Below are 27,430 nucleotides of genomic sequence, written 5' to 3' on the forward strand. Positions count from 1 at the left end.
CCCCTCTGTCCCTCTGCTCTTGGATGAGGGTCCTTGAGTGAGGCCTTCCTCTCTCTCTCTCTGTTTGTGTGTGTGTGTGTGTGTGTGTGTGTATCAATAAAATATTAAAAGAGAGAGAAACTGAGACCAGAGAACTGCTCAGTTCTGGCTTATGCTGGTGCTAGGGATTGAGCCTGGGACCTCAAGCCTCAGTCATGAGAGTCTTTTGCAGAATCAAGGCCTGTCTTATGAAGGGGCTTTGCAGCTGGTGGGCCCCTGTGGCAGTCACTCTTGATAGCCTACCGGGGTCTTAGGCAATTGCACATACTCCCGAAGGCTAGGCAGGCAGGTCAGAGGTCAATCTGGCCTGAGCAGTGGACAACTTGTCCCCTCTCTGTCTCCCAAGTGTGAGCAGAACATTCCGTGGGCTCCACTGGGCTGGGGATGTAGCATAGTGGCTACGCAAAGGCCCTGCGTCTGCTTCTACTACATCTGGGACAGTAGCACCTGTCCCTTCCAGGATTCCTCTTGCTCTTAGGAAGTGGCCTGCTAGGCCGAGGACTAGGTGGGTCACTGGGCATGGAAAAACAGACCAGAGCAGCCTGGGAGTGGGCCAGAGAGGAACAGCAAGGTGCGGACAGAAGTTGGCATCTCAACGAGTGCCCATGTCAGCTGCCCCCTTCCTCTGCCTCCCCTCTCTCCCCCACCCACAGCTGGTGAACATCGGTTCTTCCTACAACTACGGCAGCGAGGACCAGGCTGAGTTCCTGTGCGTGGTGTCCAAGGAGCTCTACAGCGCCCCCCATGGGCTGAGCTCTGAGTCCAGCCGCAAAACCCAGGTGAGGGCCCCCAGTCTTCCTGCCTTCCTCCTCCTCTCCTCGCCCTCCACCGGCCGGCCGTCTCAGCTTCTCTTTCCTCCCTCCCCTGCATACCATCACCTGTCACAGCCGACACCATCCATCCCACGCCGTGTGTGGTCCTGTCTGCTCACACTGATCACCCAGGCCCAGGCGGGGGAGCCAGGAGCTGGGACCCTCTGGCAAGTCAGCCAGCAGGGACTAGGTGTAATAGCCACAGGGTAGCATGGCACTGAACCAGGGTCCCTTCACTGAGCTCTCTGTGAAACAAGAAGTCTGGCACATCTAGGCTTCAAATGATTGTTTTGTTTCCCTGGAACTGGGGTTGGGCAGGGAGGCCAGATGGGGGACACGGTGCCCCTTTCCCAGGCCTCCTGGGGCCACAGTCTGCAGGAGAAGAGGCAGGAGCCCTCTAGAGTGCAGCGCTGTGCTCTGCTGGGGGGAGGGCGGCTATGCCAGTTAGCAGAGCAGGCAGCAAGCCAAGTGGGGACTAAGGGTGGCCATCTCTTCTGGAGAACTGCCCCCTGCAGTGGAGACATGAACTCCTGTTTCCTGTCTGTCCGTCTGTCTGCCTCTCTGTCCTGTGACTCCCCCTGCCCACGCCCCACATGCTCAGGGCCAGCAGCTGGCACTGCCCGCCCTAGCCATGGGCCTGGAGCTATTGCTGGCCCTGCCCTGGCCTCAGGTCTGCTGTGGCTCAGTCCTCCTCCAGTGAGGCCTCCTGGGTGCCCCCCAAAGATTCCCCAGCTGTGCACTCACCCCATGTGTTCCTCTTCACCCCTCACCCCTGCCTTTGTGCTGTGTAATATCATGCTGAGCCCTGGGCAGGCCTATCAGAGCCCCCTCAAGCCCCCCCCCTTTATGGAGACCCACCTGCCTTGCTATGGGGCGGGGTGGCCCGCCACCCACCCGCGGGCCCTGCTCCCCTGGTTAGCTCTACACTCTTTCTTCCCTGGGTCCACCGGCTGGTTCACAGAGCGCGGAGCAGCAGCTGGAGGAGGAGGAGCGGCAGCAGGAGGAGGAGGTGGAGGTGGAGGTGGCACGGGTGCAGGCAGATACACAGGAGAAAGGTGCAACCCACCCCCGAGGAGAATGATTGCTCTGCGAGCAAGCCGGAGCCTCCCGCCCACTCCCCGCTGGAGCGAGCTGCAGGGCTGGGGGGCTGCGGGTGGGTGTGGGCCACCAGGGTTAGCTCGGCCACTGCCTGGCGCCTCGCCTGCATAACCATCCCTTCTCTCACTTTCTCTTCGCAGCCCAGTCATCTCAGGAGCCCGCTAACCTTTTCTTCCTCCCACCACCACCTCCTTCTCCTCCGCTTCCTGCTGGAGGTCCTGCCTCATCTCCATCCACCTCTTCCTCCTCCTGGATCTCATCTGCACCTTGCCTCTTCCCTCTCTGCCCCTGCCCGGGTTTCCTCTCTGCCTGTTCACGCCTCCACCCCAGGGCCACCCTGGGGCCCGGGGCCCGTGCCCTCCACCCGGGCGCCCCGGCCTTGCATCCCAGAGCTTCCTGCCTGCTGCCTCCTCCTGCACCCCCGCTGGCGCCTCCCGCCCCCCCGCCTGGGGAGGAGGGTGGCGGCTGCGCTTCCTCTGTGCCCACCCTGCCCGCCGACCCCCCTGCTGCCGCCGCCGGGCACCCATGAGCCCCGGGCGCCCCGCCTCAGTGCCGTGCCCCACCTCCTCTTGCTCACGTCTCCTCCTTGCAGGTCCCCGCCTGCACCCTGGCAGACCTGCAGCAGCGCGTGCACTGAGGGCTTCTCCTCGGCCCCCCGCCCGCCCCCCAAGCTGCCACCCCTGGTTTGTAGCTGGGTAGAGCAGGCGGGAGGGGAAGGCAGAGGGTGCTCAGATCTGGGTCCTCGCCCTTGAGCTGCACTGCTGCCGCCAGCCCCTCTCTCCTCCCCACAGCCTCTCAGCCACCTTTGGGCCTGAGGCTCTTGGGCACGAGAGTTGGGGGGTGCAGACCTTTCCTCCCCAGCTGGCCCATGGGCAGTGGCTAGGCCAGGCCAGGCCAGGCAGGAGGGTAGGGAGCTGAAACTGGGGGCTGAGCTTGCCCTACACCCCAGGAGCTCCTGCACCCCAGCCTTGTGGCGCCAGGCTCCTTCTTGACCTGGCCTTGAGGAGACAGCCAGAGCAGACTTGGGATCCAGGCCAGGTGCTCCCAGCCCTACGGCAATGTCACCTGCCTGTGGTATGACTTGGGGACCCGTGCTGTCCCTCCTGGGTCACAGTTGTTCCGGATACCCCCTTGGCCTGAGTCAGTGGCCACCTGCCTCTCCTGGCCCTGACCCCCCCACCTGGTCACCCCCAGCTAGCCAGGGACCCCCAAACCATGCGCTGGGCCCCCTTCCTGGGTGCCCTCTTCCTTGGTTCTAAAGCCACCTCCTAGGGCCTCAGCCCTCTCCCTGCTCCCAGGGACCTGGTGACTCACCTGCCTCTCTCTCTCCCTCTCTCCCCTCCCCTCCCCTCCTCCATCTCAATCTCCTCTCTGTCCTTCTCCTGGTCCTGCACCCCCCATCCTCACTGCCCCCCACCTCCCTCCCGGTGTTCTGACCACCCCTACCCACTCCCCCTGCCTCTCCCCCCCTCTTATTTTCTAGCTATTACAAGCCAGAGGTACCCGGATGTGAGGCCCCAGATCACCTCCAGGGACTTGGGGTTCCGATCTGAAATCTTTTATTTTTGTACCATTGGGTGGGCCCCTGATCCCAGGGGCATGAAGCCCGCTCCCCCCTGCCACCTCCGTCAACACCTGCCTCCTGCTCCGGGGACCGGGTGGGGGCCTGCTGGGACCTCTTCACGGCCTGAGGTGGGTCTTAGGACCTCTTAGCAAGGCCACCTACCTGTGGCCAAAATGTAGTTGTACCCAGCCCTGTCACCCCGGTCCCCTGGTTCCGTCCCCCGGACCCTCCAGCTGCATGGTGGATATGCTCCCTCCTGGCCCCATCACGTCACCTCCCTGAGCCTGTGCCTGCACCTTCCTGTCTGTCAAATGGGGGAGCCCTTCCTGCCCCACCTACCTCACAGGGTTGTTGTGAGTTTGCAAAGCAGGGCAGGTCCCCGAGAGCCCTCAGGGAGGGTACACAGAGCCAGGCACGGGAGCATCCCCTCTAGCCAGGGTAGTGGTGGGAGGCGAAAAGGTGTTGGGGGCTCATGGGGAGGATGGGGACAGGCAGCGGGTCCACTCTGGAACTAGTGATGAGAACATGGGGGCACTCCTTCCACCCAGGGGAGAGTCTGGGGTGTTAGGCTGAGGTGTCGGGGAGCCCTGCCTGTGCTTGCGAGTTGCTGGATGGGTGCCTGTGTCTCAGCTCTGTCTGCTCCCCACGTGTAATAAAACCTGCAGAAAATAACCTGTTGCCTTCCTCACTCCCTTTCTCTGAGCCACCTCTGGGGAGGAGGTTAAATCTCCCGCAGGTGTGTATTGGGGGGGTCATTGCCCCACCTCTCCTACCTCCATGCAGTGCCACTCCTGCCATCTGGCTGCCACACGGTGCGTGGCACCTGACGCATGAAGCCAGATGAAGAACTCCAAGAAAGCCAGGGCCTCACCCTGCTAGAAGGGCGTGGAAGGCAGGCTTCCACACCAGGCTCTCCACTGCACCCCTGGCACCTTAGTTTCTCGGAAGGTTCCACAGGGCAGCACTCACATTCCCCATCCCTTATCCTGAGCTGGGTCACCAAACTGTCGCTCTTCTGTGGTTGCTTCTAGGATCTCAGCAGCTGCCCTGAGGCCACCCCTCCTCCCAGTGTCTGGGGTGGGGAGCCTTTCAGGACATGTGGCAGACCGGCTGAGCAGGAATCGGGGTCCTAGTGGTGAAAGGTGCCAAGACCCATGCAAACTCCAGAGCCTTGGTTCAGATGCTTTTATTCCATGGGGCAGTGGGGCTCACTGCAGGTGAGGGTGGGCGGAGGGGGCCCGGGGCAGGGGCAAGGACCCTCCACTCAGGGCTCACCTGCCCTTTGGCTATGCTGGCAGCTGGCCCGTTGGCTGTTTGGGGGTCATGAGGCACCTCTGAGGACCACCTTGCCTGTCCAGTCGAGTTAGGCTCGGGCTTCTTGGGCTGAACTCTGGGTGAGGGTCACAGGCACCAATGCTGAGAACTGAAAGCTACATGGTGGCTGCGGAACTGTCACCTTCTCAAGTCAGCAGTGGAGGAAGAGTGCACAGGAGAGAGAATTCAGAGGCATCCTGGAAGCAAGTCTTCACCACCAGCTCCCGGCTCTCCTTCCTCCACGCGCCCTGTCACCCCCGAAATACTTGCTCCCTCCAGGGCGGAGGCCCTGGGATCTCTTGGGGTCCAGGAGCAGCTCCTCAGGTCAGCACCTGCTGGATCCAGCTAATCACACCAGTGATGCGCGTGTAGACACCAAAGTAGTTGGGCCGACCGCAGCCCAGGCCCCAGCTGACCAGCCCAGCCAGGAACCAACGGCCACTGGGCTCCTTGCACACCAGAGGGCCACCGGAGTCACCCTGAGGGGACAGAGTCAGGGCCACATCAGGGCAAGAGCTCCCAGAGGCCCAAGTCCTGGCCGCTGGGGGTTCTGCCCCTGAAAAAGTGAGAGCCACTCTCCTGGTTCCCAGACAAGGAGCAAGACTTGAGACTACCCCCTCCTCCCCACCCTATGACAAATCATGGGGCGAGCCCCTCCTCTGGGAAGAGGGGAGTCACCTGGCAGGCGTCCTTCCTGCCCTTGCTATAGCCAGCACAGAGCATGCGCGGGGTCACCTGGTAGCGGTAGGCCTCACTGCACAAGTCCTGTTCCACCAGCTGCACATCTGCCTTCTGCAAGCCATTGCTGGTGGGACCTGGGGGTGGAGGCAGAGGACCAAGGTGAGGACTGAAGTGTGGAAGCCCCCCAGTCCTCCCACTACTCCCTGGCTCTCTCCCTCAGGCCTAGGGGCATGAAGCCCTCACCCAAAGCGTCTCTTGATTTTGCCCCCCCCCCCCCAGTCCCAGTCCTTGTCTGGAACCCTACCCTCTACTCTGATAGTGGGCATATTTTCAGAATTGGAGCCTCTCAAATGTGTACCATCTTGCCACTCCGGCCCCTCTTTCCTCCTGCCATATATGGGGAGGACAGCAATCCAGCTTCCTCCCCTTCCTTGGCCCTTTCCATGTGGTGCTGGGGCCCAAGCCTAGGCTCCTCAAAGGGCAAGGCAGATGCTCTGCATGGTCACCCCCAGCCCCAGGGGAGTTTTTGTGCGTCTGTGAAGCAGACTCCTAATGCCCAGGCCTGGGGAGGCTGAGTGTGTTCAATACAGCAGGCTTCGGCTTGGAAAAAAGCTACTAAGGCCAGGCATCTCCCACTGTGAAGTTGGGACTTGTGTGTGTGTGTGTGTTGGGGGGGTGGGTTGCACAGGGGCCATTGTAGAAGATTGTTTGCTGTGAAACCCAGCCCTGTTCTGTCTCAGGACCCCAGGGAAGGGTTGGAGGCAGAGGTATTCCAGAGGGCAAGCTGGCCAGCCACCCTCCCGCAGGCTGCTCACCGCCCTCTCGCTGGGCTCCCCAGCCGGTAATCCAGCAGTGCAGGCCGGGCTGGAAGAAGTGGGAGCGCGCAGGCAGGCAGATGGGGCGCACGGTGGCTGAGCGCACCACAGGGTGGTCGAGCTGCAGCAGTGCCACGTCATAGTCGTGGCTGTCCTCCTCGTGGTACGGGTGCAGCAGCATGCGGCTCACCTTGAAGGATACTTCGCCTGGCCAGCGCGAGCTCTGCCACACCTTGCCCAGAAACACTGTCCACAGCGCTGGGGAGGCCATGCTAGGGGCGGGAGAATTCAGCTCGGACCCTCCCACGGATGCCAGGCTCCACCCTCAGCTCTTTCTGCGGGGGGTGGGGGGGCTGGGGGGGGTGGGGGGGCTGGTGGGCCTGGAATCCACTTTGTGCTTTGGGACCCAATGTGGTTCCTCCCCTCCAGCCTGTGCCTTGCTGGGCCTCAGTCACTCCTTCGCAAAATGGATACAAAGTCCTCTTACTCTGATGCTTCTGGGGGCGCTCAGCACGACTGAGGGGAAGATAGTCTCTCTATCCTGCACCAGGTGGGAGAGAAGGAGCTGTTGGGACCACCCGGAAGCTGGTTAGCCCTCCAGCCCAGGGCTGGCTGCTGAGTGCAAAGGAGGAAGCTGGGGCCGCTGGTGGCACTCCTGGTTAAGCGCACATATTACAATGCTCAAGAACTGGGGTTCAAGCCTTCCATCATCACCCACAGGTGAAAACTTCACGAACGGTGAAAACTTCACGAACCGTGAAATAGTGCTGCAGGGGTCTTTCTCTGTCTCCTCTATCAATTGTTGTCTCTACCCAATATATATATATATATATATATATATGCAAGTCAGCAGACAGTGGTGCAGAACTAAGGACGCCAGATCCGTGAGCAGGTACCTACTTCCAGAGCAATAGGAAGCCAGAGGTGGAGTGAGAGTGAGGTGGGCAGACTGCACTCAGAAAAAGCATCCCTGGGGGAGGGTGCACAAGGGCCCCTGGCTGGGTAGCCCGCAGTGTATAGGACAGTGAGTGAGAAATCACCTGGAGTATCCAGGGCACTTTGGGGAGGAGTGCCCTGGCGGGTGAGGGCCTTTCATTGAGACTGCGTGGGAGGAGCAAGTATGGGGTGGGCTTGGTGGTCGTTCTGGGGCGGGGCTGAGGCAGGCCTGGGGGCGGGGCCCAGAACTGGACTCAGGCCATTGGCTGGGGTTGTGGAGGGGCGTGGTCAAACCCCTGCTGTTGACAGAGCTGGGTGAACTGTCTGCTCTTGGAGTCCCGCCCTCAGGTGACCGCCACATCACTGGGACACAGCGGGGAGTGGGGTCATGACCTTTAACCTGGTAGGGCAGTTCTGTTCTCTGCTGTGCCCTCACCCAGCTTCTAGCCCAGCTCCCACCAGCAGGGGCACACCCAGTATCACTGAAGGGATGGAGTGAATGAATGACCCAGCTTGAAGGACAGAGGCAGAACCACCTCCCAGGGGCGCTGCGTATGTTCAGCATGGAGCCCTCGTTGAACCCAAATCTCCAGACACTCCGCGGGGTGGGGGGCTCTCTACCAACCTCCTTTGCCCAGTAGAGTTCAGACACTCACCCCCCCCTACCCCTGCCACCTTGCCTCTGCCTCTCACTCCTGTGCCCCACCTCTCACCTCTCCTCCTGGAAGCAGTGGGCCGCTGTGATGACCCAGCGGTCAGCGATGAGAGCACCCCCGCAGATGTGCCGGCCTCGAACCTGCAGGCTGGCCTGCCATGGCCACTCCCCCTCGGAGGACACGGCCCCACCCACAATGCGGCCAGAGGGACCCTGGAGACCACAGTCTGGAGGGGCAGGACAAGGGTGGACAGAGGAGGAGAGGGAGGGTTGGGCATAGAGGTGGAGAGAAAGAGAGAGGAGGTCAAGGTGGGGGCGGACAGAGAAAGGTGGAGAGAACGGGGTAGTCGGCACTGTCTACCTCCAGATTCCCTAGGTGGTGTCCACCCCCCCCTCTAGATCTATTGCCTGCAGATGGGAGGCATTGGGCCCAGGCAGCTTGGCAGGGCAGGCTCACCACAGTGCTGCTCGTCTGAACCGTCCCTGCAGTCCAGCCTGCCGTCACACTGTGGGTTGGGCTTCTTCACACAGCTGTGGTCCTCACACTGGAAGGTGAAAGTCCCACAGGGCACCCCTGTGTAGAGGGGGTGGGTCAGGGTGCAGAGGGTGGGCTTCTGAGCTCGAGGGAGCCTCTAGAAGAAGGCCTGAGGAAGGGGGAGCCCTGGAGAGGCCAGAAGTCACTAGGGAGGGGTCTCTGATCACATTGTAGGGTTCCTTGAGGGTCCTTGAGTGTTTTCTGAAGGTGGACCACTCTCTTGCCACCCCCATCCCCCACTGGTCTTCTGAGACTGAGACACTTGGCCATTCGGTCATGTCTCCCCTCACCCCCTCCACTGCCACCACCACACGCCATCACCACCACCTGGTGCAGCACCAAAAGCAGAGCTGTGCCTCCGCCTCCACCTCTGACTAGGCTCCCAGAGCAGGGCAAGGCCTCTCCTGTGAGACCAAGGCTCCCCACCAAGCCGGGGAGTCCTCCATGTCTGTCTTTGCCTGACTCATCCTTACTGTCTGCACACAAGAAACTTTCCACCCTACCAACCCATCCCTATGTGGTCTCCTATTTCAGCTAGACCCCTTTCCAAGGTCTAGTTCAAAGCCTCTCTCCTCTAGAGATGCCACCTTTCTGTACTTTAGTATCCCCACACTGCTAGGCATGATGGACTGGCCCCAGGGGTACTGAGGCCACTGCCATGACTTCCTACTCACACCTTAGTGCAAGGACCTTGTCTCTGGTGACTTTTATCATTACTTCCTCTCTCTGCCTCATCTACACTGGGTAGTCTGCAAGTGTTGGTTGGATGGATGGATGGGTGGATAAAAACATTGGACAGATAGGAAATTGGGCTGGCCTACAAATGGATGAATTGATGGGCCAGTAGGGAGACTGATTGGTAGCTAGAAGAGTAAGTGAATGTGAGAACCAATGGACAGACAACTTAGGGAGATCCTTGGATACATGGGTGGAGATTGGCATGATGGACACATGGACTGGTAGTCAGGCAAACCAATAGGTGTGTAGATTAGTGGTTCAGTGGATAGAGAGACAGGTGGGTAAGTTAGAAAATTGACAAGTAAGTGGATTATAATCAATGACTAGACGGGGTGATTGGAGAGACCAGAAGAGGTTGGTAGATGGATGGATATTAGATGAATGGATGGACACATGGATAATGGATGAATGGGTAGGTGAATGAACGGGTGGATGGATAGATGGATGAATGTATGGGTGGATAATGGATGAACAGATGGGTAGATGGATGGATGAGTTGATGGGTGGATAATGGGTGAATAGTTGAATGATGGATGAAAGGATAAATGGATGAGTGGATGGATGGACAGATAGATTAGTAGGCCATGCATAAATGGATGGTTGGATGGTGGATAGTAGATGAATGATGGATAGAATCAGTGGACACAGAGATTAGCTGTGGGCGTTTGGAGAGAGGGGAGAAAACTTGCTGAAGATACGTGCAGGGGAGCTATCTCTCTGAGCTCCATTCTATGTCTCCCCTCCACCTCCTTTACCATAATTTACCTTCCTGACACTGGTCTTCATCACTGCCATTGAGACAGTCAGGCTGCTGGTCACAGACTCTGGACAGTGGGATGCAAGTGCTGTCCTCTTGGCACTGGAATGTGGCCCTGCAAACTGGGACGCAGAGAAGGGGCAGGTGAAGGGAAGCCAGCGGCCGGGGCCAGGGTTCGCACGGCACCACCAAACCCTGCGAGATGCTGTGTCAGGGGATGATGTAACTTGTTCAAGGTCACCTGCCTGACCCTGAACTCGAAATCTATATTCTGGCTCCAAATGTAAAGCATTTTCCCCTCCACCAAGGTTCATCCAGAAGGCTCTCTTCTCTTTCCTTCTTTTCTCCTCATGCCCTTAAAACTTCAATGGGACAGTGTGTGTGTACACATCAGACCAGAACAGGCAGCCCTAATGGTGACCCTGAGGACTAGAAGTCAGGACTCAGAAGAGGTATTATTTCGAGAAGAACCTAGCATGGGGGTGACTGCGTCCCTTTGCCCACGCTGGGCAGTGAAGCTCCGGTGAGAGCTGGCGGCTTGTTGGAAACCCTGCAGAAGACCTGTGCGGCCCTCGCTGGGGGCGGGGAGGCAGTCAAGGGCTCTCATTGGCCACTAAGGCCTGCCCTCCCCTGCCCTTGCCTGTCTGTCCCCTCTGTCCCTTCCCAGATGTCCCACTGAGACAGAATGCTGGTGAAGGGCATTCCCTGATGACTTGAATCCCAGCATGTCCCTGCAGTGGCCCTGGGAGGCTGTTTGCCTGCCTAGTCTGTGTTTCCATCTGGCCACCTCAGGCAGTAGGAGAGGAGCTTCCTGGGTAGTTTGCAACAGGGGTTACTCACAGCGGTGGACACAGGAGTGAGGAGGGAGGGCAGGGCAGCTGCTCACCACAGTTCCTCTCGTCCAAGCCATTGGGACAGTCCTTGACTCCATCACAGATGGGCACACACAGTCCATTCACAGAGCAGAGGAACTCTTCTGGGCAAGCTGTCGGGGGGAGCACTGTCAGGACACGTGTGATGGGGCACATGTGATGAGGAGGGCATGTGCAGACAGTACCACATGGAGAAGCACCCGTGTGCACATCTGCAGATACACACATACGTGCCTAATAAACACATGTGAGACTGCCTTGCACCCATGGACACATGCACTCTGGCAGCCTCCCAGGGGGTCGGAGAGGCTGCCCCACTCCCCACACTCACGATCTGACTGGTTGTACAGGCTGTAGTGCACCTGCACGCCGGGCCCAGTGAGCGAGATCTGGGAGGTGAAGTTGATGGTGATGCCGGCCGTGGCCACCACGGGGATCCTCTCAGCATAGGGCTGCAGGGTGCGCAGGCCACAGAGCCTGGGGAACAGAGGGGGCTCAGGGAGGCTGGAAAGGAGGGGAGCCTCAGGCCTGCCCCCACTACCTCTGGCTTTATTTCTCCCTCAGCTCAGAATGACAGTCACAAGTCTCCTTCTTTTTCCTCCTTCACCCCGTCCTCCTGCTCTTTTCCCTCTCCCCTGCCCCTCTCCCTTCTTCTTCCTTCTCCTCCTCCTTCTTTTCCTTTTTATTTCCACCAGGGTTATAACTGGGGCTCAGTGCCAGCACTACAAATCCTCTGCTCTTATCATCCATTTCCCCCCTTTTCTTTCTGATTTTTATTAGATAGGACAGAGAGAAGTTAAGAGAGGAAGGGGCGATAGAGATGGACTAAGAGAGATAGATAACTTGCAGACCTGCTTCACCACACATGAGACATTCCCCATGCAGGTGGGCAGCAGGTGCTCGAAGCTGGGTCCTTGCACTTGGTAATAAATAGGTGCACTTAATTGGGTGCACCAGCATCTGGCCCCTAGAGTCACCTTCTAGAAAACATCCTGGGAAGGCTGGGCGGTGGTGTGCCCTCAAAGTTGAGCACACACATCACCATATATATGTAAAGACCTGTGTTCAGGCCCCTGTTCTCTATTGCAGAAGAAAGCTTCACAAGTAGTGAAGCAGGGCTGCAGGCCTCTCTCTTTCTCTTTCCCTCACTATCTGCCCCTTTCCTCTCAATATCTCATTGACCTATGTAATAGAATAGAAAGGAAAGAAAGAAGGGAGGGATGAAGAAAGGGAGGAAAAATGGAAGGAAGGAAGGAAGGAAGGAAGGAAGGAAAGAAACCTGGCGGAACCAGTCTCCTGCTTAAAAACCCTAAGTGGCTCCTCACTGTCTGCAGGGCAAAACTCAAAGTCTGGGTTCTCCCTCAAGCCTTAGGAGGGTGAGAGTCTAGCAGGCTAGGTCCTTCTCAGAGCTGCCCTTGGGCTCTATTTCAACAGGAGTACTCCAGCCCTGGTGCTGGGGGGGCGGCTAGGAGGAGGATCCTCCTCACTCACACTGCCAACTCCCTACCATCACCACAGCTCTGATGGTCTCTCTCTCCCTTGAGCATGAAGGAAGCATAAATTCTGGTCCCAGGACCCAAAGCAGAGGGTTGAAGGGCACACCTCCTCCACACATGGCCACAGCTGGTGGGACCGGCCCCAACCATGGGGTCACCCTGACATCTCTGCTGGACTCTTCACTCCAAGAAGATGCTCTTGCTTGCTTCCCGGGAGGAGGTGGGAGAGCCTCCAGTGAAAGGCCATCCCCACTCCCTCAGGGAGCAGAGAGGGTAGGGGCACATGGAAGTGCGCCCCAACACCGCACAGGGACCCCCAGAGAGACCCAGGGCTACCTAAATTCCAGGTGGGCCCCACCTAAAGATCAGACAGGTGGGCTCAGTTAGCCTCAAAGAGTGGCCCCCACTTAGCCGCCAGGACTGCCTTTCCAGATGGCGAGCCACAATTGCGACTATTAATTCATTTCTTCCAAGGTTATCACTGCCTGCATGAGGCATCCACCACTCCCGGTGGCAACTACTTTTCACTTTCTTTTTCCCTTTTCAAAAAATTTTTTGAGAGAGGAGGGAGAGATGAGAGAGAGAGAGACAGACAGACTTGCAGCCCTGCTTCACCTATTGTGAAGCTCCCCCCTGCAGTTGGGGACTGGGTGCTTGAACCTGGCCCTTGCTCATGATAACATGTGTACTCTACCAGGTGCGCCATCACCCAGCCCCTGAGTGGGGGGAGGGGCATAGGGAAGCACCACTGGGCCTTCTCATTTGACCCTCCCTCAGTGGCAGCACGCAAGGCATCACTGCTCAGGAATCTCAAGATTCTAGAAGCAGCTCCACCCTGGGAGGGAGGGAGTGTACTCACCCCATTGTACGGGTTAGGCTTAAGCAGAGAAGAGTCACACTAGGTCCAGATCCAGCCTCCCGAGGGCCCACAGGACCCAAGCTCTGGCAGGGAGCAGGGTGGGGGAGGTAGGTACACCTCTCCCTCCTGAAATAGGAGCTCTATGGCCCCATGCCCTATGTCCCCCTGTCCCCCCACAGCCCTGGCCTAGGCCAAGTCCCTCTAGCAGGTCAGGTATTAATATTTAAGAGAATGATATATGTTTTAAAGTTTTCTCCACTTTAATTTCTAATATTCTAACTACAGATTATATAGCAAGTGTAAACAGAAATGTAAGATGTTCAGTAATTTTGAGATATGAAAAGAGGTCTTGAGATGGAATATGTTGAGAATCACTGCTCTATATAAGGGTGTACACACACACACACACACACACACACACACACACACACACACACGCACACACAGCAGAGGGGAACAAGACTGAGATGGGGTACCACCAGAGGGCGCTGCTGAGGAAGTCTGCAGACCTGACCTTTCTTGGGACCTTTTAAAATGAGGTAAAGGGGAGGGGATGGGATAGGGAGTCCTGGTGGTGGGAATTGTGTGGAGTTATACCTCTCTTATCCTGTGGTTTTTGTCAGTGTTTTTGTTTTATAAATAAACATTTTCAGGAACAACAAAATAGATCCCTCTGTGGGCCCCCCCATAGGACCTTGCCCTCAACTTGGATCAGCAACGGTAGAGAATGTTCCATCTTCCAAAGGGAGGCTGGACAACATACTCTGTGCTACACCTGAGGAAGATGGGTTCTGATATTGGGGCAGCTTGGAACGTTCCTACTCATGACCACAGAATGTGAGCTCAGATCTACAGGGATGCAGAGGTCGAATAGACTCCTAAGCTGAATATGGGCCCCAGATCACATCAAATCAATGGGGTTTGCAATCAACAGTATTTATACACCTTTCCCATATTTGGGAGCTACTCTCTCCCCTGATCCAGCTTTCTGGTCCTTTTTCCAGCCATGACATCATCTCCCTAGACAATAACTTGGATCCACCTGCATATCAGGACTAGTATAGCCACAGGCCCTTTGGAATTTAACTAAAATATGCCTACTATCTATCTACAAAACAGAGACCACCCCCCCCAACTCTTCATCTGCACTATTCCAGCCTTTAGGTTCATGATTAGTCAACAATTTGTTTGGCTTTGTATGTTAACTCTCTTTTCAGCCACCAGGTTCCAGAGGCTAGCATGATGCCAACCAGACTTCCCTGGACAGACAACCCTACCAATGTGTCCTGGATCTATGCTTTCCCAGAACCCCGTCCCACTAGGGAAAGAGAGAGACAGGCTGGGAATATGGATTGACCTGTCAACACCCATGTTCAGTGGGGAAGCAATTATAGAAGCTAGACCTTCCACCTTCTGCATCCCACAATGACCTTGGGTCTAAACTCCCAGAGGGATAAAGAATAGGAAAGCTATTAAGGGAGGGGATGGCATATGGAGTTCTGGTGGTGGGAATTGTGTGGAGTTGTACCCCTATTATCCTATGGTTTTGTCAGTGTTTCCTTTTTAAAAATATAATTTTTAAAAAAGAAAGTCTATTTAAGATAGTACCACGTTTATTAAACATATTTATTTTTATTTAAAAAGTTTAAAAGGTAAAAAAGAATTAAGTAAACAAATGAGTTTGTCCTTAAAATTATTAAGCAAGAGGGTTAGAGGGTTTTTTTTTGTTTGCTTATTTTTTTAAGTGGGTAAACAAATGTTAGCAGACATTAATAGAATCGTCCTGGGGAGCAGGTGGGGGACCTAGAAGCTGGGAAATACTGGGGGGCTGGGGGGAGGGTCACAAGCTTCCTACACATACTTTAGGCTGAGAGAAGGGTGCAAGTCATCCTCTGTCATGGGGGATGGTAGAGAGGTGGAGAAGGGACCAGAGCAAGTCTGGGGGAGTGGCATGCTTTCGTCTAGAGGGATTTGAGGGCTGTGTGGTCACTCTGGGTCTTCCCAGAGACTCCTAGTCCCAGCAGCTGCCCACACGCTGTCTCTAGAGACCAGGCAAGAATGCAGACTTAGTCACGAGATTTAAGGCAGTCTGGGACTAGAGACACAGCATGATGGTTCTGCAAAAAGACTCTCAGCCCTGAAGAATCAGTGGTCCCAGGTTCAACCCCAAGCACCACCATGAGCCAGTGCTGAGCAGTGCCCTACTAAACACACACACACGCACACGCACACACACACACACACACACACACACACACACACACACACACGCACACTATTTGTTTACTTTGTGCTAGATTACAGGAACATTAGAAAAGTCTGCTTCAAGGACCCAGTGGTGGCATACTCAGTTGAGCACACACATCACCATGCACAAGAACCCCGGTTTGAGCCCCTGTTCCCCACCTACAGGTGGAAGCTTCACAAGTGGTGAAGCAAGTCTGTAGGTGTCTCTCTTTCTGCCTCCCTCTCCATTCCACCCCCTCAATAAATTTTTCTCTGACTTATCAAATAAAAATAGAAAGAAAGAAATTAAAATGGCCTCTGGATAAGCGAATTTGCAGTGTAGGCACCAAGTCCCAGTGATGATACTAGTGGTAATAAAAATAAACATTTTCAAAGAAAGAACTGACCTTGTGCTTAAGACAAAGATTAATAATAAAGATAAAATTGTCAAAAAAAAGTCTGTTTAAAATTTTGTTTTCACCATTTCTCCCTGAAATGCTGGCCCTCTGAAATTCTTCTGAAGTCCTGGCCAGGGCAAGGAGAGTGCCCACATGAGGCAGGCAACTGTGCCCTCCTCTCCTGCTCCCCCTGCTGGCCCAGCACTTCCACACACCTGGGTTCTGGCTTCTGCTGTTGATCCTTCAGGGTGAAAGCCTAGGCCCTGGGGATCCCCAATTCCTCCCCAGGTCTCCCCAAGAAGTACCTGGGCACTGAAGGCTGTGGAACCACCTCTCTCCTGCAAAGTGCCGGGTGTCCAAAGGCCCGTGTCTACAGTGTGTCCTGCCTCGCCTTCTAGCCTCTCTGGACTGCAGGCTCTTGTTTTCTTGTCTCACCCAGCAGGCAGTGTGGACTCTGCCAACTAGCAACTCTGAACAGGCAGGGAGCTGAGAGACTGCGTGGGTGGCTGAGTAGTTGGATGGATGGATGGATCAATGGAAGGAAGGGTAGGTGGATAGCTGCATGGAGGAATTGGAGGGTGGATGGATGGACAGACACAAGGATTTTTCCCCAAGAACAGGTGGGAGCAGGAGGGAAGCCAGCACTGTGGTAGAGAGCCTCACGGCACCTGCTGGGGCAGCCAGAGTGCTGGACCTGGAGCTGCGGGGCTGAGTCAGAGGCCTGACGTTGTCTCATGGACCAGCTATGTGACCTCCCACATGATTCAACTCCATGGGGCTTCAGTGTTCACATCGGTTAGGCTGGGTGCGGTGATAACATCTCCCTGTTTTACAGGGTGTTTGAAGGAATCCAGGAGGAAATAGTTTCTTTGAAAGCGAGCTGCTACGGTCAGGCTGTGAGCTCATCTAGGGCGGCAGTCACAGCTCTGCCTCTAGCATGGCCAGCCCCCTGCCCCAGTTCCGGCAAGCTGGAGTGGGTGGGAAGAAGGGTCTCAGCAAATGTCCTCAGTGGCAACCAGCTGCTCCCAGGCCAGAGGGGATGCCAGCAGGCTGGAGAGGCCTGCAGTTCTGTCTGTCCCCACCAGTGCAAGGGAGGTGGAAATAGTTGGGCAGATCACAAGAAAAATGACGTCACAAGAGAGGAAGCTGGCGGGAGGCAGGTTCCCGGAAAGGGGGATGCCGAGCTGCGGTGACACCCAGCCAGAGAGGCTTCTGTGAAACAGAGCAACTGGCAGCTGGATCTCACAAGGTCAAGTCTCCCCACACACCCCCCCCCAACCAGGCTGCTCAAAAGAAAGATGCTGTGGCCAGGGCCAGTGGGCACCAAAAAGAACTGAGTAGGGATGTGTGGGCGTGGTCAGGAGGGTTCAGAGCACGGAGGTTGCATGTTTGAGGCTGGGTGCACGGAATCCACATGCTACACCACCATGTCGCCACCTGAGGCTGAGGCACGGTCCTCCCCACCTGCCCTCTGCTGCTCCTCGGCGGCCACCTGGGCCTGAGAGCCATGTGCCCCTCCCTGCCAGATCTGTGCCTGGAAATCAACACCTATCCCCAGAGCTCTCATGTTCTTGCCGCCCACACAAGCAGATTTTCCAACAAATGCTCATTCAAAGAATTTCCCAGCACCCGCAGGGATGATGGTTATCAAGAACGAGCTGAACCAGAGGAAATAGCGTCTCTGGCGGGCATGACCTCGGGAAGACTCCCCCCTGACTTCCCCTCCAGACCCAGACACTGCAGGGGCCTGGGGACCCGGGGGCCTGGGAACACGGATCCCCACTACAGGCCCCCACTTCATGGAGGTCCGAGAAGAGAGGTCCTTGTCCCACACACTAAGGAGAGAAGCAGTGGCTCCTCCTTCTTCCAGAGTGTCAGGAGAGGCCCAGTAACACCTCGACCAAGCGCACGTATCTGGCCTCATCACACAATTCCACACGTGTGCAGATGTCTGAATGCATACAAGACACATGTGTGCACCCCCACACATGCTCAGGGTCAGAGCACCTGGTTCCACTCTGCCTTCTCCAGCGACAGGCTGGGTGACTTAGTGCAAGACTTCTCTCTAGTTCCCCATGGTCTATGAAGGGAAGGCAGTCTCTTGCCTCTTGCTGAGGTTGATGGAAATAGCACTCCTGCCAGGCAGTGGTGCACCTGGTTGGGTTCAAGGCCCCGGTCCTCACTTGCAGGGTAAAGCTTCAGAAGTGGTGAAGCAGTACTGCAGATCTCTCTCTCTCCTTCTCTCTCTCTCTCTCTCTGTCTGTCTCCCCCTTTCCAATCAATTTATCTCTGTCTCTGTGAAAGAAAAAGAAAAGAAAAGCAATAGTACCCTTGAGCTGGGGGCCTGTCCAACACAGAGTGTGAGGCAGCTCTTAGCCAGCAGGTGGTGCCCTGTGGAGCTGTGGCACCCCCTCCCCTCACCACCTCAAGTGACCCACACCCACCTGGTCTTTCTGGGGACCAGGGTCTGGCTCACTTCACTCTGCTCCCCACAGCTGGGAGAGGGAGCCCTGGCCAAGGGTCCAAACCTGGGCTTGGTCTGGAAAGGTATTCTACAAGCAACTAGCAGGCATAGGCTATCTGGAGGCTGCCTATCTTCTCTCCCTCTCTCTCTCCCTCTCTCTTCCTCTCTTTCTTTTTCCTTTCTTTCTCTTTCTTTTTTTTTAGTTTTATATTATCTTTATTTATTCATTGGATTGATACAGCCAGAAATCAAGAGGGAGAGAGAGAGAGAGAGAGAGAGAGGCAGAGAGACACCTGCAGCACTGCTTCATCACTTGCAAAGCTTTCCTCCTACAAGTGGGGACTGGGGACTCAAACCCGGGTCCTTGCACATGTGTGTTCTGGTAGGTGAATAACAACATGGTGCCCTGAACTGGCACACCCCTTTGTTTTATAGGTGGGGGAGAAGGTTTACCTCGAGTCCTATGCAGAAACTAGACAAACATGTTATTTTATTTATTGCCCCTAGGTTATCATTGGGGCTTGGTGCCTGCACGAATGAATTCTCCATGCGGCCACTTTTCCTTTGAACTTTTATTCCTTTTTCTTTTGATGGGACAGATAGAATTTGAGAGGGGAAGGGAAGATAGAAAAAGAGAAAGAAAGAGACCCCTGCAGACTGCTTCACTGCTTGTGAAGTTTCTCCCTGTATGGAGGAGTGGGGGTTCAGACTCAGGTCCTCATGTGTGGTAATGTGTGCACTCAGCAGGCTGCACCACCTTCCCTCACCTGTTTTTTTTAATTCAAGACAAAATGTCAAGGATAAAAGAATAAACCTTTGTTGCTCTCTGAAACTCAGCTCTCCCACCTGCATGTAGGTGAGGGGTGGGTCAGCCCAGTCCATTCTTTTTTTAAAATATTTATTTATTTATTCCCTTTTGTTGCCCTTGTTGTCTTATTGTTGTGGTTATTATTGTTATTGTTATTGATGTTGTTGGATAGGACAGAGAGAAATGGAAAGAGGAGGGGAAGACAGAGAGGGGGAGAAAAAGATAGATACCTGCAGACCTGCTTCACCACCTATGAAGCGACTCCCCTGCAGGTGGGGAGCCAGGGGCTCAAACTGGGATCCTTAGGCCGGTCCTTGCACTTTGCACCACCTGTGCTTAACCTGCTGCGCTACCGGCCGACTTCCTTTTTTTTTTTAAGACTTAGTAGGAAGGCAGAGGAGACAGCACACTGGTTATGCAAAGAGACTCTTAAGTTTGAGGCTCTCAAGCTGCAGGTTCAGTCCTTTGCACCACCATAAGCCAGAGCTGAGCAGTGCTCTGAGAGAAAATATAATCATGTACTTATTTATTAACAGGGGGAGAGAGAGAGAGAGAGAGAGAGAGAACCGGGCACCATACTGCCACATGAGATTGAAATTGGGACCTCATACACACAAGTCTCATACACACTGCACCGCATCCCAGCCCACATCTAGAGCTTGATGTGCTTTGAGACTGGGGTGGGGGGACCCCATCAGGTTCCAATAAGAATCAGTCACACTGCCTAGAGCTGGCCATCACAGAAGCAGGACTTTCAGCAGAGATCATCCTGCTGGTGGCTGTCAGTCATTCCATAAACAGTGTAGCCCACTGCCCACTTCTTTAATCACTCCATGCCACACAGGGGAGGGGGCAGAAGATCCTCCCTGGGGAGCACAGTATCTGCTACTATTCATGGTTTGTGGACATGGGGGCCCTCACTGTGTCCCATCTGGACCACTCTGTCCCCCATTTACTGGAGATGAAATCCATCTATGGAATGAAGGGAATTGCCTATTGTCATAGGCCATAAGTGCCCAGTGCCAGGACCTGGCTCCTAGCTAGTGGGAGAGCTGGGGGTATCAGACAGCCCCTAGGGCCTCCTTCCTCACCCCTCTGTGAGAACTCAGACTCAGCTCTGGGGCTGGCAGAGTGGTAGGGAGACACCTGTCACCCCTCATGAAACTGTGAATCAGAGCTCATTCTCAGGGCTTCCCTGTGGTCCTGGCATTCAGGGCTCCAGTCCAGTTGTCCCCAACCTAGGCAGGCCCAAGTTAGGTAGTGGGGGCCCCAGAGGATGACACAAAAGGTCAAGGGAGTCAGAAAGACCACCCACATGTTGAGACTGGTGGGATAGGATGTCTTCTGCTTCCCAACAGCACAGGCCAGAAGTCATCCCTAAATAGCACAGACCAGAATTTACCCAACTTGAGGCTACCTCCAAACAGCACAGGCCGGGAGTCACCCCACCTAAGGCTATTCCTAATTAGCACAGGCCAGGAGTCACCCCACGTGAGGCTACCCTGAAACAGCACAAGTCAGAAGTCAGCCCCAAACAGCACAGGCCAGAAGTGACCCTAACCGAAGCATCTCCCCCACCAACAGCAAGAATCAGAGGTCACACCTTTTCTGTTGCATTTAACCACCATCCGACTAATTCAAAGGCCTTGAGAAGCTCGAGTCAAGGAGTATAGTCAACCCCTGTCACCTCTTGTCCAACTGCAGTTTCTGAATAGGATCAACTCCCAAGCAAAGCCCACGTATTGGATTGGGGGTGTGGACAGGTAGCCCAGCCCCCAGCCTCCTGCGGTCAGCGTCCCCACCTGATCTCCGTGAAGCCTGGGCTCAGGAAGCTTCCTCTCTCCCCTGTGACACAGATGCACCCCAGGTTTGGACACAGGGCTTCTCCCATGGGTGTTGGCATCCTCACCTTCCTCCCCAGACTAGGGGAAGCACCCAGGCTTCTCACCGTCTCCTCTGTGCTTGCAGTCCCCTCTCACCACCCACCCACCACATCCAGTGGGCACTCACCAGAGCTTTTGCCCTGTGTGACCTGCAGCCACAGTTAGCCTTGGGGCAGGCCTGCTCCCCGTGTCCCACCCATCATTCCTCCCTGAGGACCTGGTTTCTAAGAAGGCTGCTACCAGGCAAGGGTGAGGGGCAGGAGGGCAGGCCTTCCGGGGTGACCCTGGCTCCCCTGCTCCCCAGGTGGGCAAGCAGGCGCAGTGACTTTGGGCTTTGGGTCACCATCAGAGGTGGGGCTGGAAGGAACTTCCAGGGCACTTAGTGGGTTTGGGGAGCGGTGCTGCAGTGTGCGGAGTTCTGTGACACCTGCATCACCCTATGTAACAACTCAGGGGCAGGTGGCAGCACTCATGAAGTGACATTCCACTCTCGGGATCAGCATGCAGGCACCTGATGACACATGGGAACCCAAGGACCTGGGTGACTGGTACAGGCCAGCATTTAGGGGCAGAGCCTCGCCTCAGAAATAGCAGCCCCCCACCCCCACACACACTCTGGGCGGACTTGGGCTCCAGTGGGGACAGGGCAACGAGTGACAGTGGGGGTTACCTCCGGTTCTGGATGGTCCACTGGCCCTGGGTACAAGGTAGATCATACTTTTGCCTCCGCAGTGCATATGCGTCAAACCAGAGAGCCAAGCCATAGTCCAAGGAGGGGACCTGTGAGGAAGAAGCCAGTCTCGAGGGGCTCAGGCTGGTAGCCCACCTCCCAGGACTCATAAGGAGAAGGAGGCCTGGGACTGAGGTTTGTCAGTTACTCAGCAGACAGGCATGGCAGTGGGCTGTGGAACTGCTACTTGGCCCTGGCCACTCCCCACCCAGGATTTGCACCCAGGACTCAGCCTGTGGGCACCTCATCAAAGGCAGGGCAGTGGTTCCTCCAAGGCTACCCGGTGCTCTAAGGAGGTGGGGACTCACCGTGAGGTGCCAGGAGCAGTGGGTGCTGGGCGAGTAGTAGCTGGGGAAGTATGGTGTGCTGAGGACACCTTGCGGTTCCAGCCGGCCCTCCAACGTCAAGTTCACCTCACAGGCTGGACCCCAAGAAGAGTGCTACTTAAAAGGGGGTCCTGGGGCCCCAAGGTCCTATGGTCCACCCAACTTCCCTTCCTAGAAGGTGGGACCAGCTGTGATACCACCATCCCACCACCCTTGGGACCAGAAACAGCAAAGTCTAGCAGTGTGTAACCTTGGGCCTCAGTTTCCTCGTCTTTGAAATGGGCACAATAATGGCCCAATCGTCCCAGGCCAGCTGAATGTGCTCACAAGCATTGGGGGGACCTTGGGGTCTGGGTTGGGAGGGAACACGCCTCCTTTCAAAGATGAGGCTCCAGGAAGAGAAGAGCTCGACTGAGGGGCCATGGAGTCCCCAGCTCCCCTGCCCGCTCCCCCGCAGAGCTCTGCTTCTCAGTGCCCTACCTCTAAATATTCACGTGGGAACCCAGGCGGCTCAGGCCCAGGGCTTCCCAGGAATGGGCAGTCAACACCCCAGCGGGACAGGCCAGGGTTGGAGACTGTTGTCCAGGCTGCATTTTCAGTTCTGCTGAAACACACCTGCCCTCTGGGTTGAGCCACAGGTGAATGCAGAGGAGAGTGGAGCAGGGAGGGGACACGCAGAGATGCTTCTAGAAACTTCCTTCTCCCCTTCTCACCCCCAACAAGAGCAGAGAAGATGAAGACATATCTGGGGAAGTGGCCCTCCCTCCCCGAGGCCCCTGACTCCCTCACCTTGGAAGGCCACAGGCTGCACAGACAGCGTGAAAGGGTCATAGTAGCTGTGCAGACCCTTCTTCCAGACCACCGCCATGACGGAGCCTGACGCCAGCACCTCCACCACAGGTTCCTGGCGGCTGCAGCCGTAGACCCTAGGAGCAGAGAGAAGGGGGTCGATGGGTGAGCTCTGACCAGGGTGTCGGGGGGGGGAGGGGGCAGTCCAGGAGGGTGGGCCTGGAACCTGGACATCCAGTATCAGGGCCTTTGGGTCCACACAGGTTTCTGAGCCTCTCTGGTCAGGGCACTGAATGGAGGCTCTGCCAGGGCCAGGCCAGCATCTGGGAAGGGGGGGATTGCCCAGGATTCTAAAACTTCCATTTCCACTGAGAGTGGTCCCTGCACCCCAGCCTCCCCCTGCCACACCTCAGGATCCCCAAGACCTTGACCAGCCTCAGAGATGGTGCCCAGAGCCTATATCCCATGGAGAGAAACAGGGAGATAGAGAGAGAGAGACAGGGCCAGGCAGCCCCTGCCTGGTCACTTCTGATGCCTGGCCTTTTCTTGGCTGTAACAAAGAGAAGCCAGGCATGTGGTCTGGTGACAAGCCCCCACCCCAGATTCTACCTGGAGCTTGATGCCTGGGCTCAGAACAAAACAAAACAGAGTATTTTAGAATTCTAGACTCTTTCAGGTTAAAAATGTCAGCCCTAAAAAGGTTCTTGAAGCTGTCATTTCAGTATCTGGTTTCTGAGTGGGGAAACTGAGGCTCAGGTGCTCGGCAGAGACAGACACAAGCCTGGCTGTGCCCGAGATAACCTGGTGCCCCTCAACTCCCCCATGTAGTGCTCTGGGTCCACCTTTCAGGTGGGGTGCTCCCAGATTTCCCTCACCCTCTCACCAACTCCATCCAACTTCCCCTTGAGCCCCACAGAATTCTCCAGAGCCCTTGGTAACAGACAGCCTCCTAGGGATCTACCTCTGCCTTCCATACAATGGGCATCTAGCTGACAACAGCAAGGGGTGCCTGCCTGCTGGGTGGGGAGGGGGTGGGCATGGAGGAGGTCTGCCCCCCTTCCTCCCACCCTTTGCTCTCATGTCCCCATTCCCCACCCTAAGTTCCACAGCTTATTCCCCCAGGATCTGGGGAGCAGGTGTCAGGGTTAAGAGTGACCTGACATCACCCTTAATATTGGAGGGAATTCTTTTTTTTTTTTAAGATTAATTCATTAGGGAAAAGAGAGAATGAAACAATACTAGCATAAGGTATACAGGGGATGGAACTTGCAGTCTCTGAGGTCTCAGTCACGCAAGCTATCTCTCTAGTAGGCAGAGCCCTCTCCACAGCCCCGTTTTCTCTTATTTGCTTGGCAACAAGGTTCAAGAACACAGGAAGCCAGCTGCAAGTTTAAAGGTGGGTGAGGGTCCTCCCCTGCTCTGTATTCCCACTGCCATTAAAGTCCTTCCTGTGGAACATACATGCAAACGATCCCTTAATCCCCTAATCTGACCCATTTGTTTATTTTTTTATTTTATACATATATGTATACACAGAAATTTATTTTTCTTTAATTTGATATTTATTGGATAGAGAGAGATAGAAATTGAGAGGGAATGGGGAGAGAGAGAAGGAAAGAGAGAGAGAAAGAGAGGGAGGGAGAGACACCTGCAGCACTGCTTCACCACTTGTAAAACTTTTCTCCTGCAGATGGGGGTTGGGGGCATGAACCTGCATCCTTGGGCACTGTATCATCTGTATTCAACCCAATGTGCCACCACTCAGCCCCTATTTCATTTATTTTATTTTACTGAATAGAGACAGAGAGACAATGAGAGGAAAGGAGAGGTGATATACACCTGCATCACTGCTCCACCACTCATGAAACTTCCCTCTGCGGGTGGGGATCAGGGCCTTGCACATGGCAACATGAGTGCTCAACTGGGTACACCACCACCTGGCCTCCTGACTCAGGAGTTTAAACTTCTGAAGGTCCAGGCTGGAATGAGCCAGCCGGGGGCTGCCATGACCAGGCACAGAGCCGGGCAGGGAAAGGGACAGTCTCCAAGAAGCCACAGGGGAAGCCCCACTATCAGCGGGCCTGGAAATGAGATGTTGTCTGGCCCAACTGTGCTTCCCCGGAACCCAGCCCACACATCCTGCAGAATGAGGTCACCTGGTGCACAGCAGGTCACCTCCCGGGCCACTCAATGAGCAGCCTCAGGGATGGGCTTCAGGGAGGCAGCAAGGCAGAGAGGGGCACCAACCAGTCCACCCTCCAGGCTGCTTTGACCTGAACAGGGGGCCTATCCAACTCAGGCTGGACACAGACATCACCACCTCCAGCTATCAACAACCACCCCTCAACCGGCCTGGTGGCCTCTGCTCCCCACTCCAGCCTGTCAAGAGTTCCCCATTCCACCCCCCACTGCCTCGAGCCCTCACTCTGCACCACAGTCCCTGTCCTGGCACCTTGCTCCTCTGCTCTGGAACCTTTCATCAGTACCTGTGACCACAGTTCTTGTGGCTTTGGGCCCTCAGTCAGGCTGGAAGTGGTGAGGGCAGCACTGTGTGTGTGTTGAGATGGGGGTGAGGACAGTGACTGGCAGCGCACTCTCAGGGCTTTGAACAAGTCCCATGGCTTCCCAGAGCTGATCATCTGGTATAGCACTGCTTCACTACTCATAAAGTTCCCCAGAGGAGTGCCCAGGGCTTGAACCCACATCCCTGAGCATGGTGACGTGTGAGCTCCAGCGGGTGAGCCTCTGCTTGGCCCCCTCCAGTTACAGTCTGTACAGTGAGTGGGGGGGGCAGCCACTTGAGCTTACGCGTTCCCATACACAAGGCCCCAGGTTTGAGCCCCCATTTTCTCTCTGTGTGTAGGGAGCAGGGAGCTTCACAAGCAGTGAAGCATGTCTGCAGGTGTCTCTCTTCCTCTCCCCCCTCTATCTCTCCTCTCAATTTCTCTCTGTTGTGTGACAAATGAGGGAACTGAGGTATGTGGTGGAGCAAGGGGGCTGTCCACAGTGCCACAGCTACTTCTGTTCCCCACCCTCACTATGCCCCCCAGGCTAACCTCACCAGCTCCCAGAGCCCAAAACCATCCCCTTCACCCCCAGTCTAAGTGTGATTTTTGACACCCCGGTCCCCCTCCCAGCACTCACGAGGTGATGAGCCTCCTCTCCAGGGGCCCAGCCACGTCGTACATGGCCAGGCGGTCCCGGCAGTCAGGCCGTGTCCACTCGAGTCGGAGTTTGAGCATGAGGTCGTCGGGGCCCTGCAGGTGCCACAGGCAGCTGGAGGCCAGGTGGTCGGGGCCCTTCAGCCTGAGAGCCTGGCCCTGCCCTACGTAGCTGTAGCGGTAGCAGCCTGCAGGGAGAGGGACAGGCCCCTGCCTCCTGTTAGCCAGCCAGAAAGTCACCCCACAGACAGCCCTTCCCAGCTTTCTTTTTCCCTGTTATCTTCTGTCTCCAGCCTCCTCACTTATGCAAACACTCATGCACTCATTCATCTAGTCATTCATTCACTCAGTGAGCGCCCTCTAAGCTCTCTGTGGCAGGTGCATGCCAGGAAAATGCACAGGTGCTGGGAGGCCTGAGAGTAGGAGGGACAGACACACAGGCAGGCAGTACTAATCAAGCAGGTGAAAGTCCTGAACCCAGTCACGGGCCAGAGTAGTTGGGGAGGAGGGAGCCGAAGGTTCACTATGGGGGCCACTGCTTGGGGGCCAGGTGGCCAGGGGTGCCATGGCAAGAGGCAGCACCCAGACACACCCAGAAGGAGCACCTCTGCTTCCGAGGCCACTGGGAGCCATGGAAGGTTACACAGGGATGGGGCAGAGTGGGCTCTGTGTCACAGACTCCTCTGTCTGCCAGAAGCACCGTGGAGGAAGCTGGGAGGCCAGAGTGGGTGTCTAGACTTTCGGCGGGGAAGAGGGAAGGCTTCACTTTGGGGCCAGGAAAGGCAGTGAGTCCCAGTGGGCAAGGAGGGGGCACCAGCGGAGGAAATGAGCTGCAGGTTAGTGACAGCGTTAACTGTAAAAATGAAATGTGCTGAGCAGGCATTTGTGAAGTGACATGCCAGGAACTGAGCTCAGCGCTCACACCCCACTCCACGTCACTGTGGCACCATGTGACATAGCTGCTGCCATGGTCCCCATTTGCACACTGGGCCAGGCCGACCCAAGGTCCCCTCATCTCCACCTGCCCCCAGCTGGACCTTGGCTTTCTCAAATTGAAAGGGAGGGGTTTTTCACAGCTTAGGGAGGACATGTCTGAGGGCTCACTTGGTGTCTTGTGTTCAGTAGGTGACTAATATATACTGTAATGATACTTTATTTTGGGGGGTAGCGTCTAACAGGGTGGGGCTTGGTACCTGCACTGCTCCTGTTGGCCAGTATTTTCCCCCTTTCTGACAGAGCATGAGAGACAGAGAAATAAGGAGAGAGAAACGCACACACACAGACGTGGAGAGACAGCTGCAGCACTGCTTCACTACTCATAAGGTTCCCCAGAGGAGTGCCCAGGGCTTGAACCCACATCCTTGAGCATGGTGACGTGTGAGCTCCAGTGGGTGAGCCTCTGCTTGGCCTCCTGCAGTTACAGTCTGTACAGTGAGTGAGAGGGTGGGGGCAGCCACTTGAGCTTACATGGTCC

The 27,430-nt window shown here is 55.9% G+C and overlaps 2 protein-coding genes across 13 annotated transcripts in view; one reads left to right on the forward strand and one right to left on the reverse strand.

Moving 5' to 3' along the window:
- The window catches only part of KCTD17 (potassium channel tetramerization domain containing 17), an 11,690-nt gene extending 7,505 nt beyond the window's left edge, over window positions 1-4,185 (forward strand). For 2 of the 12 annotated variants that reach the window (XM_060188909.1, XM_007519353.3), the window contains exons 5-8: window positions 693-818; window positions 1,813-1,906; window positions 2,542-2,632; window positions 3,433-3,643. In XM_060188909.1, the coding sequence (XP_060044892.1) occupies window positions 693-818; window positions 1,813-1,906; window positions 2,542-2,632; window positions 3,433-3,502 (381 nt within the window). In that variant the 3' untranslated portion in view covers window positions 3,503-3,643. The other 10 variants (XM_060188907.1, XM_060188908.1, XM_060188904.1 and 7 more) reach the window with 6 other exon arrangements.
- Window positions 4,186-4,683: 498 nt separating this feature from the next.
- Window positions 4,684-27,430, reverse strand: part of TMPRSS6 (transmembrane serine protease 6) — a 29,774-nt gene continuing 7,027 nt past the window's right edge. The window contains exons 3-15 of the mRNA XM_060190779.1: window positions 26,562-26,578; window positions 25,940-26,173; window positions 22,796-22,932; window positions 21,989-22,101; window positions 21,621-21,730; window positions 11,148-11,293; window positions 10,831-10,929; window positions 9,953-10,066; window positions 8,372-8,488; window positions 7,973-8,141; window positions 6,324-6,595; window positions 5,506-5,642; window positions 4,684-5,306 (exon numbers count right to left, since the gene is read on the reverse strand). Of these exons, the coding sequence (XP_060046762.1) occupies window positions 5,148-5,306; window positions 5,506-5,642; window positions 6,324-6,595; window positions 7,973-8,141; window positions 8,372-8,488; window positions 9,953-10,066; window positions 10,831-10,929; window positions 11,148-11,293; window positions 21,621-21,730; window positions 21,989-22,101; window positions 22,796-22,932; window positions 25,940-26,173; window positions 26,562-26,578 (1,824 nt within the window). The 3' untranslated portion in view covers window positions 4,684-5,147. The remainder of the gene's footprint in view (window positions 5,307-5,505; window positions 5,643-6,323; window positions 6,596-7,972; window positions 8,142-8,371; window positions 8,489-9,952; window positions 10,067-10,830; window positions 10,930-11,147; window positions 11,294-21,620; window positions 21,731-21,988; window positions 22,102-22,795; window positions 22,933-25,939; window positions 26,174-26,561; window positions 26,579-27,430) is intronic.

Source organism: Erinaceus europaeus, chromosome 4 (assembly GCF_950295315.1).
Source record: "Erinaceus europaeus chromosome 4, mEriEur2.1, whole genome shotgun sequence".
Classification (NCBI taxonomy): Eukaryota; Metazoa; Chordata; class Mammalia; order Eulipotyphla; family Erinaceidae; genus Erinaceus; species Erinaceus europaeus.